A 17,337-nucleotide genomic window follows, 5' to 3' on the forward strand; every position below is an offset into this window, starting at 1 on the left:
CAGGACAGCCAACAAAAAATCAGGACATGCCAGAATTGCCAAAGACACGCACCACTGATACACATACCTGCCGAGCAAATGCATCATTCAAAAATCAGCTAGCCATTTAACCAATGGGGTTTGGATATACTCGGGCCGTTTCCTACGGCACCGGGCCAGGTAAAATTTCTTATTGTCGGCATTGATTATTTCTCCAAATGGGTGGAAGCCCAACCTTTAGCAAGAATAACATCTCAACAAATGATTTCTTTCGTTTGGAAAAATATTATTTGCCGTTTTGGCATACCTCAACATATCACAACTGACAACGGTCGCCAGTTTGCCAACCAAAAGTTTCAATCTTTCTTGCAGAATCTCAAAATAAACCAACACTTCGCCTCCGTTGAACACCCTCAAACGAACGGACTAGCTGAGGCTGCAAATAAGGTCATCCTGCATGCACTAAAAAAGAAACTAGATGACGCCAAAGGACTCTGGGCCGAACTAATACCTGAAGTCCTTTGGGGATACAACACCACCCCACAAACATCAACAAAAGAAACGCCATTCAGACTGGTATATGGATCGGAAGCCATGATCCCCCTGGAGATCTCCCAGAACTCAATCCGAACTTACATCGACAACCAAGACGAAGCTCGGAGATCCGAGCTAGACATCATCGAAGAAATCAGAGACATCGCTGCCTTGAAGCAACGCGCGGTGCAGCAAGCAATTGCTCGACAGTACAACAAGTCGGTCAAAAGCAGATCATTCGTCAAAGGAGACTTAGTCCTCCGCAAGACCGAAACTGCTCGGAAACCACCAACACATGGAAAGCTCGCAGCCAATTGGGACGGTCCATACCGAGTATCAAACGTACTCGGTCAAGGAGCGTACAAGCTAGAATCATTAGATGGTAAACTCATGCCTAGTACATGGAATGTGTCTTCCTTAAAGAAATTTTATAGTTAAAAGACAGGGACAGGCTTGTACTCTTTTTCCTACTACCAAGATTTTATCCCAAAGGGTTTTGCTTGGAGAGGTTTTAACGAGGCTAGCCTACCTGCACCTTTGTATTCAAAAGGTTCATAAAAACTCCGAATATATAGGAGACAAATATTATCTTTATCAAATAACTATACGACTAATATTGTCGATCAAATATAACTCTATCAAATACAGCTCAGACAAATCCCAATACATGTCTAAGCTACAACCTGCCATCATCAGATAACCACACCAACAAAAATAGCAATAAGCTCGGAACACTTTCCGGCAAATAACAAACAGCTTTTATAAAAAGCATCACATTCAAAATTCAAACAAGTCAAATTCAACAAAGTTCAAACAAAACAAACTAACTATCACATATGCAAAATAAATTCAAACACGTTTCTAACAGAACACATTAAACATTATCGGCTTCATCTTTTGCATCGCCATCATCTTCGATCAGTTGACCATCTCGAACTATCTTTCCAGGATCCATACCAGAAAGATCGGCATCTGGAACCAAAAACTTAACCTGCAACCTCGCCCTTTCAAAACCTTCAACAAAAGAATCTAATATCTCATCCGCCTTTTTCTTCTCCATCTCCTTAAATTGAGCAGTAACCTCAATCAAACGAGTTTGTATGTTCACTAGATCACTTTCCTTTTTCTTCAAATCTTCCACATCAATAGAGTAACTTTCTTTAGTCTCCTTCAACAACTTCTCGGTCTCAGTCAAACGGGCTTGAAGCTCAGCAGCAACACTCTTACTCTTCACCAACTCCTCCTTCAAAACAGAAACCTCTCCTTTCTCTGCAGCAACCCTCTTATTTTTCAACCCTTGGCTACGCCCAAGACTTGCAAGACGAAGACCAACAACCTAAAGAAAGAAATAATACCAAAATTCATAAGACTCCCAGAGGAAGAGCAAGGAAAAACCAGTAAAATCATTACCTGCATATACTGCCCAATAGCCATGTCCCCGACTTCCTTTGCAAGAGTAACGTCAGCCGACGACTGGCAATACTCGTCCACCACAGCCATATAGGGATACTCCTTTCCCCACACCGAAAATGCCTCACTTTGTTCCGAAATTTCATGAAGCCTTTTTTGATTGCCCATAAAAGCCTGTATCTTTTCAAGAGGAACCCCTATCTCCTTATCGTCAGAATCATCCGACAAATCAACAAGGTCGGACTTCTTTCTCTTTTTCGCAATCACCTTCCTCCGACCTTGACGAGGCTGTGTAACCTCGCCGACACCAGCAACTTTCTCAGCATTAGACGACGATACCTCCTTCTCCAGATTCTTATTCTTGAAGCGCGTCCTCAAAGACACAGCTGAAACACCAGGATATTTACCACCTGTGAAAACAACAAACACATCAGACATACGACAAGAAGCAATAAACACCTTATAAAAACCCTATGACTCACCCAAATAGGCTACCACAGCATCTTTATCCTCCTCCCACTTCAGAAGCTCATACATTGAAATTAAGTCTCCCCGACCGATATTTTCAACAAGAAACTCAATCACACCAACATTCCTCGGGGAGATAACCTCAGGACCGAGTATATTCTGAGGTTCCGAGCACCAATACAACGGGAACTTCTCAGCCAGGTTTTCATCCACGAAAAACGGAAAATCTTTTTCCAAAGCCCTAACCTTTAAATACATCTCTTTAAAATCTTTAAAAGAGGATTTGTACAATTTGAAAATGCCAAAACCAGGGGTGCTATTGAAGTTTATCCAACCACCTTTCCACACCCCTTTGGCTTGAAATAAAGAAAAGAAAAGGTCAACAGACGGCACCACTTCCAGAAACTCCATTAAAATTTCAAACGAACGGAGAAACGCCCACCCATTGGGATGAAGCTGCGACGGAGCACAGTTTAACTGCCTCAAGACCTGACATTCAAAATCAGTGAAAGGTAATCTAACTCTCAACTCCTCAAGAACGCAGCTGTGCATATAGAAAAATTCAAAGCCTCTGCCCCGGTGATAAACCCTATCATTAACACTACAGGGCAGTAACTCAACCCCAACCCCAGAGTTCCGCCTCACCACCCTACTAGCATCTACTTCCTTAACAGCAGCTTCATCACAGAACAATGACACCCGAGACCTCACGTCATCCCCTACCCAGTCATAAGACCAGTCTATTTCACCTTTCTTCTCCTTCTCAAACCCCATTAGAAACAGTAAACAAACATGCAACCAAGAAATACAAAGAGTTGAGAGAAGAAACGAATTAGAAGAACACAAATGTGACCATACCTCTCTTGCTCATTCTCCAGACAAGAAGCAGAAAACCAAAAACGCCCAAAATTCCAATCAGCAAAAACAATTAATCACAACCAAAAAACGTTCCAAATATCAAAACTCCCTCAGTCACATCAAACGACGAAAGGAGCATTGGAAACCATCAAAACATTAATGAAGCACCCACTCCTTCTCTCTCCTGAACAAAAAGCACGCACAATTTTCCACGTGGCGCAAACGGGAAGTTACTTTAATGAAGTACGTTGAACTGGGGGCTCACTCAGTAACCCACTTAACCGAGTTATAACTCATTACAAAAGCTCAACCTGCTTCATTAAAAAACTTTCCTCAGGCTAAGCTTGGGGGCTGTGATATGGTCACCATTAATACGAGCTATAACTCGGCCTCATAACCGTTACTGACCATCACCATAACTCGCCATTTTGCCGTTATTGCTCGGCCCTTATGAGCTATAACTCGGTGGCGTTAATATTATCATAAACGACGTCCCAAACGGAAAGATAAAATCGGTTACGAAACCGATTTTATCACCTACAATGTAACGGACAAACATATTTCTATAAAAGGAAGGTAAAATGTCTTTTTTGGATATATTTTTCCTGAACTTGACACCATAACTGACTTAAGCATTGGAGTGCCTTTGCAGGTACACTCCACTCCCTTTGTATTGCTCGCACCCTCACATCTACAACGAACATAATAAACTCGGACTCTGAGGAGCGGACGCCCAACCTTGCAGCATATAGCTCGGCTAATCTCGAGGAGTTGAAGCCGACCCATTTCCCAGGCAAGATCAATTAGTTATCAAAACATCACTAAAAATATAAAGAATTGATTCAAAAATTAATAAAATTAATGAAAAAAAAGTCTAAAAATTAGTTAAGATGATGCGTCATCAATGGTCAGAGCTATAAATTAGAATATCATCAAAGAACACTAAGACAAACTTCCTCAAACACGGCGGTAGCACCTTATTCATTAGTGCTTGAAAGGTAGATGAGACATTTGTATGGCCAAAGGGAATCACTAGGAACTCGTAGTGGCTTTGGTGAGTTTTAAATGTTATTTTAGGAACATCTTCAGCCTTCATTCTGATTTGTTGGTAGCCAGATTTTAAATCCAATTTAGAGAAGTGACGAGCTCCTCCAATTTCATCTAGCAACTCATCAATAACTGGAATAGGGAATTTATTTGGAATCATGACCTTGTTTAAGGCTCGATAATCTACACAAAATCTCCCTCCCCCATCCTTTTTCTTAACCAAGATCACTAAGCTAGAAAAAGGGCTAGTACTGAGCTGAATAATTTCAAACTGTAATATCTCAATAATTTTCTGGATTTTATCCTTTTGATAATGAGGGTACCTGTAAGGGCAATATGAGGGATCGCAGCTCCTTCTTTTAACACAATGACGTGATCTTGTTCACTTTTTAGTGGAAGACGTTGAGGAACTTGAAAAAGTTTTCATAATTATCCAAAAGACATTGCATACCTTTTGATAATTCTGCCACTTCAATTTTAGTATTTAAAGTTTGCAATGGAGTCACCCAATATCCCTCTTCATTATTTTTAAGGCATGTAACACTCCCTTTCATGATGTTTTGTTTCTACTAAGAGTAGGATCTCCTTACAGGCAAAACTCCTTTGTCTTCTAGTTTCCAACTCAACGTCATCTCATTGTAGTCTCCTACAAATTTTCCAAGACTAACAATCCATCCTACACCCAACACTACTTCAATTTTGCCCAATTCCAATACAAAAAAAGCTGGACAATGTGAATTTCTTGGACTTCCAGCTCCAATTTTTCACAGATTTTGTCACCTTCCTCAATGGCACCATTTTCAACTTTCACATGGAATTTCTGAATCTTTTGAATTGGCAGCTTCAGATTTTCTTTTTCTTTTTTTTTTTTCTTTTTTGATATGAAATTTGTAGTGGCACCTGAATCTACCAAAATCACCACTTGCTGTCCTTTAACTCTCCCACAAACTTTAAATGTTTTGTAAGCAGTCAAGCCATGATAGCTGTAATTCCTCTAACACGGGTGCAAGGTCACCTTCGATCTTCTCCTCTTCCTCTTCATCTCTCATAAGAATTATTTAAAAATTTTGAAATTAACACACATGTGTGGGTCCCTATCTTTTCCCACAGCAAAAGCACATCCCATTCCTTTGTCTCTCGGACCATTCTTCATTTGAGAGCTTTCTTACTCCAATAGGCTTATTACCCACTGACCCGTGATGGCTGATTTCTGTAGTTTGGTAGGTTGTCGGGGCTCTATTGCTTGCTATTTGGACTTTATTGACTTGGAATCCAGAATATGGTCTTGATCCACCCCCCTCGAAATCCTCCCGGGCTTTGCCTAACCCAGTTTGAGCTTTGATTGAAGGACAATTACCTTTGAAAATTCGAATCTATCCTTCTTTTGCCTGGGTTCACTCCATAATCATGCCAAGCCATATTCCTATTCTCGATTGAGAGTGTTGGAGTCATCATTTCTTGCAAGCATTTGAAATTAGACATTGACATTTCTGCTCGTATCTCCTTTTTCAGCCCATTCATGAAGATACACATCAATGTATCTATTCCCGAATTCCATTGGGTTCGTGCTGCTATCTCGAACTCCCGATGGTATTCTGCCACAGTTTCATTTTGTTTTTCTGTCATACCTTGTTGGAATCGCTTTAGGAGGTCATGTTTAAATCGCATCCATGAATGAAAGGGTGTTTGTTCCTCCCACCATTCAAACCAAGTTAAGGCTTTTCCTTCTGGTGCCATTACAACGATATTAAGCTTTTCCGCAGTAGCCACTTAAATGACACGAAAATACCACTCAATCTTTATTAACCACCCGCACATATCATCACCGAAAATATTTAGAACGTCAATTTTTCAGTTTGGCTCATATCGATGGGTGTGAAAATCACATTCTCCTCTATGCACTTATTGTACACTTCGGGTTCCTTCATTTGCTGTATTTTGTTTCTGATTTTGATGCTCAATTAGCCCCTGGTTTAAGGTTGGAGGACAATTTTAGTTTATGTGTATGGGCAGCATGTGATGGCGGAACATCTCTTGGATTTGTCCCATCATTTCCTGGTTGGATTCAATTAGTTCTGCCTTGAATTCTACTTTGAGTTCTGCAATCTGCCTCTCCATTGCCTCCATTCTGGTTTCCATGATAGTAGTGACACGTGTTGTAGACACCATCCACAGAGCTCCCTGAATTGAGCTCTAATACTAGTTGTAAAGATTGGTATTTGAAATTCTGATTTTACACCTTTAATACTAGTCAAGAAGTTGAGTTTTTAGATGAATTCAGTAGAATTTCATCCTCTTACTGACTTCTTTATTGAATTACAAAAAATAGAAAGAACAAAATTTGAAATACAAGATAGAAAATTATAGAGTCTCCTCTTCTTCCTTCCTTCCTCTCTTTCTTTATGTAGTTGTCTTTTATTTAAAATAGTTCACTCCTATGCTATAACTATTCTTATCCATTAATCATACAACTTGTTTATGTCCTATCCACAACTCCTTGTCTCATCTTTTTTTCTAGAATAATTAAAAGACAAAATGGAGAATCTTCTCATCCTAATGATGAGCCCAGTTGCTCTCTCTCCTTTATCTTTTATTTTTTTTGCGCTATTTTTTATAAGATATTCAACAGAGAGATTAATAAGTAATAAGGGAGAATGGATTAGCGGCGAAAAAGAAGCCATGAGGTTGGCAGAGAATCATTTTGCGGAGCTTTTTAAGGCAACAAGTAATCTGAGGATGGATGAATGCATTAGGATGATTCCAAAGAGAGTTATCCAGGATATGAATGAAGGTCTTAAGGAGGAAACTATTGATCAAGAAATTAAAGAAGCGGTGTTTAGGAATAAAAGCATTGGGAGACAATAGGACAAGATGCATGTTTTATTGTTACGAATTTTTTCATTCATGGTAGTATAGATGAAAACATAAGTGAGACTACCATTGTTCTAATTTCTAAAGTTAGGCAACCAGAAACTCTTAACAAGCTTAGACTTATAAGGTGTTACAATTTCATATATAAAACCATTTCAAGGGTCATATGGTTTTGAGATTAAAAAATATTTTGGATAAGATAATATCTCTTATACAGAGTGCTTTTGTTAGAGGTAGGCTAATTCACAACATTATTATTGTTCAAGAGATGTTCAATAGTCTGAATAAAAAAAAAAAAAAAGAAGAGATGGATTGCATGATTTGGCCATCAAAATCAATATGAATAAAGCTTATGATAGGATGAGGTGGGATTCTATTGAAGCTACTCTTAGTGCTTTTGAGTTTGAGCTCTTACCTAATGTTGGAATGTGTAAGGAAAGTGATTTATAAGATAAAGATTAATGAAAATCTCTCAAGAAAGATTGTGCCTCAAAGGGGCCTGAGAAAAGATATCATAGTAGTTGAGATTTTTACCGTCTTACTGGATATAGCTCTAAGAGAGAGAGAAAAATTTTTGGCATTAAAATTGCACCCACAATTTTTTATTTGTTGTTTGCAGATAATTATATTTTTTTTTTCAGGGCAGATGAAGAAGAGATTTAATGAAAATTTTTGAGAAAAAGCAAAATATAAATTTATAATATTAAAAAATTTATATTAAAATATTAATTTTAATTACAAAATATTATTATGCACTCCTCTATATTTAATAAAAATATAAAATAATAATGATGATTTTTAAATACCAATCAAATTCTTATTATACCAAAAATTTAACTAATTAAATTTTTTTAGAATATTTATTTTAATAAAAACATCATAAATGATAGATAGATATTGAAGAATAATAACAATAATAGACCAACACAAGTTGAAAAATAAAATAATATAAATAATTAATAATATATAAATGATAGAATTATAAAACTTTAAAATTAGTTTTTATCATTTAATTTATATTTTTTGTTTTTACTAATTTATTTATTTCAATTTTTTTAATTCAAAACCATCATAGTAAGGATGCTCTTTTATTTTATTATCATTGTTATTATTTTCATGATTTCAGTTGGTCAAAGAATGTGGGTTTCATCTTTTTTTTTTTTTGTCATAATGGGTTTCAATCTTAAATTTGTGACACCAAGATCCTATTTTTTTTGGTGATTTACATATATTAGCCATAATGCCCAATCACAACAAAAAAAAGTGGCCAATCAACCAAAAAGACTCAACGGATTAACTAAAATAATAACAATGTCTTTAACTTAAAAAAAATGTCATTAACTTATCTAATCCCACAGAAAAGAGACATGACATGATACAATCTCCTGCAGCACCTCAGAAGCTGTCTCTTCTTTCAGGAAATAAGGGACACGCGACTTAATAGTGCCTTCTACGTAATTTCATCAGCTGATGAAGAATATATTCTTCATCACCAGAGTAATGGCCTAATATTTTTTTTGGCGACTCAAATTAACGATTACAGATTATTTTGTTTATATACTGTGAGGATTGTCGTTTCAATTTTTCTTTTGGAGCTTGATTGTCGTCTTAATTCTAAATAGGGCTTAGTATGTTTTTGGTCTTTCATGCATAAGTTATGGTGTCTACCAATAATACAAACAAGAATAATATAGGAAAGCCCAATAATAAGCCCAGTATTAAAGCTGAATCGGGCTTTTTTTTACAATAAAAAAATTTAGCCGAATCTGTAACATATAGAGTAATTAATAAATAGCTCCGTTTTAATAAAAAAAAGTAATTAATAAGGAAAAGTACAGGAAAATAACTCCCTTTCAAGTTAACATAAGCCAACTTTATTATAATTTAAATTTTATAAATAAATAAAAATTTAAAAGTTAAAATTTAAAATTTAAAAAAGATTCTTTTTACATTTATCCTAATCACATTTATAATACACAATAAAAACAATTTATAAAATATCTAATCCCTTTCCATTCATTTACAAACAGTCAAATTTCTTTCTTCACAAACCCACCGTCTCTACGCAGTTTTCGATGTCACCACCCACCAACCACTGTCGCATCTTTATCACATGAGGTTAATTGGGTTAACACTTACCAGAACACAGAATTACAGAAATATTCTTTCATCATCAAAATCCAATAGTTTGGTTCGTAATTAACATCATAAACTAAACAAACATTTTTAAAATCAACTAACTAGGGTACCAGTCAATTACAATGTGAACCGTAATAAAAAATCCAATAATACGAAAAATTTCTCTTAAACTTAAACCATAAAATTGAAAAAATAACTGCACACCTTCTTCTTCCTCTATCACTCTTACTCACGTTGTTCGCACTGTTGTCTTCCTCTCCCACCACAATATCCTCTATCGTGATTTACAGCACCACCCATTACTGCAGCATCCTCTCTCGCGATTCGTCGTGCTTAGGACCACCACAGCGCCCTCTCTCACGCTTTGCAATGCCGCCAATCACCGCAATGGCCTCCCCCTCGTGATTCGTCGTGCTCAGGACCACCGCAACGTCCTTCCTTATCGCAACGCCTTCCATTGCGATTCGCAGTGCTCTCCCCCTCGCGATTCACCGCGCTCACGATTATGGTTTTTTTATGTGGATTACTATATGTTTCTTTCCTAGATTTTAGGATGTTTCTTTTTGGAGGGATGCGTGTCTTTTATTTTTTTTAACTATTTTTTCAGATATTTCTTTTCAATTAAATGGATATTTCTTTTGTAGAATTTCAGATGTTTCTTTCTGAGTAAATAGATGATTTTTTTGGGTTACTGGATGTTTCTTTTCTAGGTTCGAGGTGTTTCTTTTCAGGGGGAGAACGCGGCAGCGGCGTGCATTTTTTAAAATTTAAAAAGTTGACTTAAGTTGTCTCGTACTCTAATTGTTTATCCAGTAAAATTATGGACTATATATAGTAGTCATAGTTATCATTACTGGAAAAATAACAACTTTATCAAATTTCACGGGTGGTGGTAGGTAAATTAAATCAACAAATACGTACTAAAAAGAATATTATTAGAGTTAAATCTCAAAGTGGTCCCTAAACTTGTGATCGAGTCTCGAACTCATCCTTAAACTTAAAATTGTCCCAAATTTGTCTCTAAACTTAACAACAGTCGTCCCTAAGGTATTTTCTGGCGACGGATCGATGACGTGGCTGAACAGAGACCGCGCCGAACTTGTAAATGTCGTCATTTTCTTTCTGAAGCTGAAAGTGAAGGTGAACGTGGAGCGAACTGTTGAATTTTTTATCTTCTCTGATAAACTATTTCAGATAATCGATGATCACACAGTTCTCGGCATTTTCAAGGTCATCGAAAGAGAGAGAAGGTAGCTTAGTCGTAGCATGGAAGAAGCCAGCAACATAGCATCATCAGCCGGTGGGAAAGGACTTGGGACGACGGGATGGGAGTATGTTTGGCGGCGAGATCCGATACTCTTATTGAAGAGAGAGGGGTCGATTTTGGGAGCGATGAGGTAACAATGGATGGAGTGAAAAATGACATTTCAATTGTATTTGAGGGTCGGAAAAAAAACGACAACGTTTCAATTGATTTTGTAGTGGATTTAGGTTTGAACTCTGATATTTATTCTATCTGAAATTGGTTTTCCTGTGCTGGTAATGACTTGCCCTGTTCTAATTTAGTTTCCTGCTGCTGCTTCATTGATCTGCCCTGTGCTAAATTAGTTTGCTTCGTGCTGTTGATTAGGTTTAAACTGTTATTGATCCTATGTTGCTATTTCATTGTTTTACTTTTGTGCTAAACTGGTTTATATGATGCTGCTGCATAGTATTATTGCTGCCTTATTCTTGTGTTGGCTGCTGCTGGAATGTTTAAATTCTGAATTATTTGTGCAGTAGTGATAACTTTGATGAATTTATGAGTCTAAGCTATCACTACTGCTACATTCTTGCAATAGCTGCTGTTTGAAGTGAATGATGGTTGTAAAAAATTCTTGAGTCTTGTTGTGGATGAATGTTTCCCTTCTTTTGCTGCATATGTATTGCATTATCAAAACCATTTTTGCAAGATATCTAACATGTTTATTTCTTTTACGTACGTGCAGGAAGACATGATGTGATGAAGAAAATATGTCCCATACAAATATCACATAGGATGGGTCTTACAATGACCTTAGTTATGTAAATGTAATATTTTGATGTGTTATGTACTTTTTGAGGTATTACATGTAATTGGAAAAATTTAACTCTATTTGGATTTGTGTTGTTTAGACTAAAGATTAAACATATCTATCTTATAATGAAACTTTTATGATTTAGATTTCTTGAATTTCTTAATTTTAGATTTATTTTGTGATTATTATCATTTTGGGATGTGATTATAATTTAAAAAAATTGAATCTCATAAACAACAACAGGCTATAGTCACCGTTTTAAAAAACCGTGACCATAGAGGCTATGGCCACGGTGAAAAACTGTGACCATAGATAGATAGGGCTATGGTCACAGTTTTAACGAGGGTGACCATAGACTCTATGGCCACCGTGAAAAACCGTGACCATAGATAGGGCTATGGTCATGGTTTTAAGGAGGGGTGACCATAGAGGCTATGGCCACGGTGAAAAACCGTGACCATAGATAGGCTATGGTCATAGTTTTAAGGAGGGTGACCATAGACTCTATGGCCACCGTGAAAAAGCGTGACTATAGATAGGGCTATGGTCACGGTTTTAAGGAGGGGTGACCATAGATAGGCTATGGTCACGGTTTTAAGGAGGGGTGACCATAGATAGGCTATGGTCACGGTTTTAGGTGGGGTGACCATAGAGTCTATGGCCACGGAGAAAAACCGTGACCATAGATAGGGCTATGGTCACGGTTTTAAAGAGGGGTGACCATGGAGGCTATGGCCATGGTGAAAACCGTGACCATAGCCTTATCTATGGTCACGGTTTTAAGGAGGAGTGACCATAAAGGCTAAACCGTGACCATAGATAAGGCTATGGTCACAGTTTTTTACCGTGACCATAGATTAACCTATGGTCACGGTAAAAAAACGTGGCCTAAAGTGTCAGATTTTAAAAATTGAAACCGTGACTATAGATCAAAAAACCGTGACCATAGACCTATGGCCACGAGAGAATAGGCCACGGTAAAAAACCGTGACCATAGATCTATGGTCACCCTTTTTACTAGCTATACCGTGCCATAGGCCTTTTTTTTTGTAGTGTCAATTTGTTGATATAAAATATCTTAGGGACGACCATTGTTAAGTTCAAACACAAATTTAGGATAATTTTAAGTTAGAGACAAATTAAAATCTCAATTGTAGGTTCAGAAACCACTTTAAAATTCAACTCATAATTGTTTATCAATGTAACTAATATCTAATCTATACTTTTAATAATACTCTCATTGATGACGTTTCTAGCAAAAGTCGGAATTTTATTAGTGAACTTTAGTAACGATTATGAATATTTTGACCCAAAAAGGTTAGAAATCTCTTTCATCAATAGTGATTATTTTACCTTGTTCAAGAATGCACTTAAAAATAGTAATCTTGTTTTCTTTTACTTCTTTTCATAGCAATAAATCTTATGGTTTGATCCCAAAAGATCCACTTTCGGTTAAAACGAGTGGAGAAGCTTAGTTTTCATAAATTTAGCGGAAACTTAATTTGCATTGCCAACAGATAAAATTAAATGAAGTGATTGAGATGCTTCCCCTTTTAATTTCGTCCCTTTACTTTGAAGCCAGAATGGTACTGTACTCTATATATGTATTGCCATTCAGAATATGCAACTGACATGATGAAATTTTAAAACTTTATTTCCATTATTATTTATTTATTTATTTCAGCCAACATCAAATCATGATATGCAGTCTTGAATTTGAAAAAATTCTCTAAAGTGAAGAGAATTGTAAGTGATAAAATAATGAGTTAATCGCCGTTAAATTTGTATTTTTTATCATGTAAGAATCTTAGTACCTTAATTTAAAAATGATTAAACTTTTACTTTTTTTTATTTTACCAACTTATTTACTTCAAAGAAATTAATAAAATAACTTAAATCAAACACCACGTACACAAACAATCCCTCTCCTCCCCCCCCTCCCCCAAATACAGCACAACTTACAAGCAATGATCAAGAGCACATTTATTCATAGACATATATTGTTATGGGGAAAAACTCGGTTAATTTTTTTAGAAATAAAAAAATTATCATTTACTTTGAAAAATGATATTAATATTAAATAAAATATTATAAAAAAATCCAAATAATAATAATAATGTAACAAATAAAAGAAAAAATAGGGAGGAAAGACAAGAAACAAACTAAAAGAAAAAAAATAAAAAAAGATCGGAAAAATTTTCAAAGGCAATCGAAGAAAACAAAAAAGAAAAAAAAAATGGCGTATATGTCATGGATTAGGAAGGAAAGCATACGGCTTTTTCGTAAAAATTACTATAAAAATACATAAATTAATGTTACAGGATATACTTCATATAATAAATGCGTACATGATATGCATATAGTAAAGCAAAGCATGTCAGGCATAATAAAAAAAAAAAATTGATGCAATGTTATAGATATAAAATAGTTTATGTGTGGTATATAAAAAAAAAACGTGAAAGTATAAAAAAAAATTAACAATGAAGTTTGAGAATAAGGAAGAGGAATTTAATATGTTGTGAGGTCATTGTGATTTAAAAAAAATGAGAAGAATAAAGTGGATAACAAGAAGAAGATAATTACTTAGTCTTATAGTAGAATTTTGTGCTAATAACATGTTATAAAAATAAAAATTAGAGTTTGAAAAGAGAAGGAAAATAAAAGAGAATAGAAAAAATAAAATATGATTTTATTAATGATCGATGTTGTACACAAAATATAACAAGGGACTACTATTTATAACTAAGTAGTAAGTACCCAACTCTTAGTTAATTCAACTAGATTATATTTATAATTGTCTACTTAAAATTTAAATTATAGTTACAGTTTAGGACATATTCATAATAAATATACTTATAACAGTTTTTAACTTTTTATTTATAACGAGGATGAATAATATTATGAATTTAATTTTGATATTAGCAGTATAAAATATATTACACAATTATGTAATTACATCTTTTTTTGGATGATTATTTACATAATTAATATAAAAATTAGTTATTTTTACTAATATAATATTGTATAATTAGATGTACGTATAAAATTATTTTATACTGACAGTGTATTAAAATTAAATTTTAATATTATATATACTATTTTTTTTATTTTTTATATCGTTTACTTTTGATATTAAAAGATAATATTAACTATAAAAATAAAAAATTATCTTCTACATATACTATAAAAAATATAAAAAATGCATAAATTAAAAAGTTATGCAAACATTATTTGTGTTTTGGTATACTCAATTTAGATGAGGTCATGGGATACACAATTGATAATTCTGATTTACTATGTATCATTAGATACAAAAAAAGAAAAATGAGATCTTTGAATAATCTTTTCTGACTTTCTTTTTCCCCATTGATTGGACAAAATTAGCAATCATTCATCTCACTAAGAAAATGCCTCTTGTCTCTACCCGAAAAGCTACCAGGCATTCCTTAATTTCAAATTCTCTAATCTCAAGAAGTCAAGAAATTTTGAGAAATTAAAATACTTCTAGATAGATAGATTAAAATTTTATTTCATTACTTGATTGCGCTCTCATGAGTCATGACGATATGATAAGGTGGCAGGTGCCAATAAGCCATGCATAAATTTGTTTCTTTATTCCGTGCTTTGGAAGAAGATAAAGTAATGTTCGTATAAAAATGTTTAAGTATATTGATATAATGATGTTTTAATAATTTTTAATAGTTGATTTTAATTATAAAATATAAGAATTGTAATTAATTAATTGTTTAATTAAATATTTAAAATTACTCAAATTAGGATTTAAAAATTTAGAATATTAATTAAAAATTTTAAATATGATATTTAGACTCAGTAGATTTTTTTGAATTGAAAAACGTAATTTTCTGCAAAAAACTGCGTAAAAACGCAAACTAGTAAATTAATTGGCTGTACCGATTTAAGTATGTCCGGTATTGAACGAGAATAATAAAAACAGTAGGAAACATTTAGAATTAAAAATCGGGCACTAATTTTAAAGGTTTGGCCTAAAATTGAGTCAAATTTGTCAAAAATACTAACGAGTTGGACCAAGCCCAACATATATATAAGCTTAAATGAAAGCCATTCAGCCTCAAACACAACCTAAACACACTAAGTGCAGCTGCAGAAGTGAGAGAGAGGAGGAAGAAGTGGTATTATTCACTCTCTTCTTCAATCCATCATATCTCGAGCTACGGTGCTCTGATTCGCGTACCGTCAGCGGCTATGCGAAACTCTTGCCGAGTCCGTTACTCTCATCTAACATTTGTAGGTAAGATTTCGAAATTTTTTCTCTTTTCTGCTGTCCTAAAAATTTCGAATTTGTGGGTTTTGGTTTTGAGTGAAATTTGTGTTTTGGTTGTTTAGGTATTAACCATTAGTGAGGGATTGTTGGGTTCTATCCCAAATTTTAGTTCATAAGGTAAGATTTTTTAAGAACTCTTGTAAATTGATATATTATGAGTATTAAGTTTTGATTTCTATGAAATGTATTATGTTAGTTTGAATATTGGAGCTTGTTGGATGTTCATTGGATATTTGGGAGCATTTGGAGTTAAATTGGTGGCTTGGTTTAAGCTTGGTGTGATCAATTAGTGATTTTGTACATATTGAGAATCGGCTAAGGTATGGTTTCGGTTTTCTCTATGTAATATATAATATTTTTGGACACTTAGGCTAGTGACCCATAGGATAGGTTGGGATTGAATTGGTTGTTGAATTTGATTGAATGATGATGTATGATGATTTGATTATTTTGATTATTTTGATAAATTATGTTGTGGATGTTAATAAATAGTATTGAAGGTTGGTAATAAGATTGAATGAGGTTGATTAGGATAATTGATAAGAATAGAATGATGATTGATGAGTGTGTTGGTTGAAAAAAATGGTTTTAGTGTGATATAACTGATTATTGGGGTTGAAGAGTATGTAATGTGAGTAAAAATTTGGTAAGAGTTTTGGTTTGGTTTAGTTGTGAAATTTGGTGAAAACCAATTTTTAGTAAATTTTGACGGATCATAACTTGAGCCTACGTTTTCAAAATTTGTTGAAATTTATTTTAAATTAAAGTTCATTAAAAGATATTTAAATTGATATAAAGTTTGATGAAAATAAATTTTTGTAGAGAAAGTTATGAACGTTTAAAGTTTAGGGTTTAAAACTGATTTCTGCAACTTTTTAAAATTTTCTAAGTCTGGGAGTGTATGCGTATGCGAAACACCCCATACACATACGTGCCATTCTGTTTGGCACTCATGCGTACACATACATGTGTATGCGTACGCGAAAATGGTAAAACCTGGAGGTGTATGCATATGCGAACGCTTGCATGCGTACGCGAAATGGAAAAGTTGCATGCATGTATACGCATAGACCCTGTTTTTCGGAAAAATGCTTTTTCTTCGTTTCCAATGGTTCTTTAACTTTTTAAACTTCCTTCCATGCTGTTTTAAGAGTACAATCTAATCCTTAGGATCTAATAATACTAAAGATAAGTTAGTGAATTATTTCAGAGAATTTCTGTAAGAATTTAGAAAATGGAGACTTAGATTTCTAGAGTACTGAAGACGGATTCGGTTGAGTGAAATGGTGAAGCATTGTATTGATGATTGATAGTACGAATTGTGGAAGTGGTGAACTACTGAGTACTGAAATAAATAATTTTTGAAAACCACTGATGAAATATTTTTAAACTGAGATTTGTTGAGACGCTATGCACTTGGCAGGGACGGTTTGGTTAATCCCGCCTGTCGAGGTCGCGGCGGCGGCGTAAAGACGGTGGTTAGTCCCGCTTACGTTGAGATGTGAGGTCTGTGGCAGAGTATCCCGCTCGCATTCTTTCAGAATCATAAAAGTGTGCGCAGACACTATATCCCTAGGGGGTACCATTTTATTCGTGACCGAAAGGCGACATCTCCATGGAGATGTGTCAGGTTGGCAGTTGAACCGACAATGTGATATCATAGCCAAATAG

At 34.8% G+C, this 17,337-nt stretch overlaps 1 protein-coding gene and 1 long non-coding RNA gene across 2 annotated transcripts; one reads left to right on the top strand and one right to left on the bottom strand.

Annotated features, from left to right (window-relative positions):
• Positions 1–1,387: 1,387 nt before the first annotated feature.
• LOC148568987 (uncharacterized) lies at positions 1,388–3,165 on the bottom strand. The gene is made up of 3 exons (XM_088483415.1): positions 2,406–3,165; positions 1,924–2,333; positions 1,388–1,849 (listed from the first exon to the last, which is right to left on the bottom strand). The coding sequence occupies exons 1-3, from the start codon at positions 3,163–3,165 to the stop codon at positions 1,388–1,390; spliced, it is 1,632 nt and encodes a 543-aa protein (XP_088339541.1).
• Positions 3,166–15,473: 12,308 nt separating this feature from the next.
• On the top strand, positions 15,474–15,989 carry LOC110271172 (uncharacterized). Its single transcript, XR_002361569.2, has 3 exons — positions 15,474–15,633; positions 15,729–15,783; positions 15,863–15,989. It is a non-coding gene; the product is annotated as an uncharacterized LOC110271172 (long non-coding RNA).
• The last annotated feature ends 1,348 nt before the right edge of the window (positions 15,990–17,337 follow it).

This window comes from Arachis ipaensis, chromosome B4 (assembly GCF_059453495.1).
Source record: "Arachis ipaensis isolate K30076 ecotype BB chromosome B4, ASM5945349v1, whole genome shotgun sequence".
Lineage (NCBI taxonomy): Eukaryota > Viridiplantae > Streptophyta > Magnoliopsida > Fabales > Fabaceae > Arachis > Arachis ipaensis.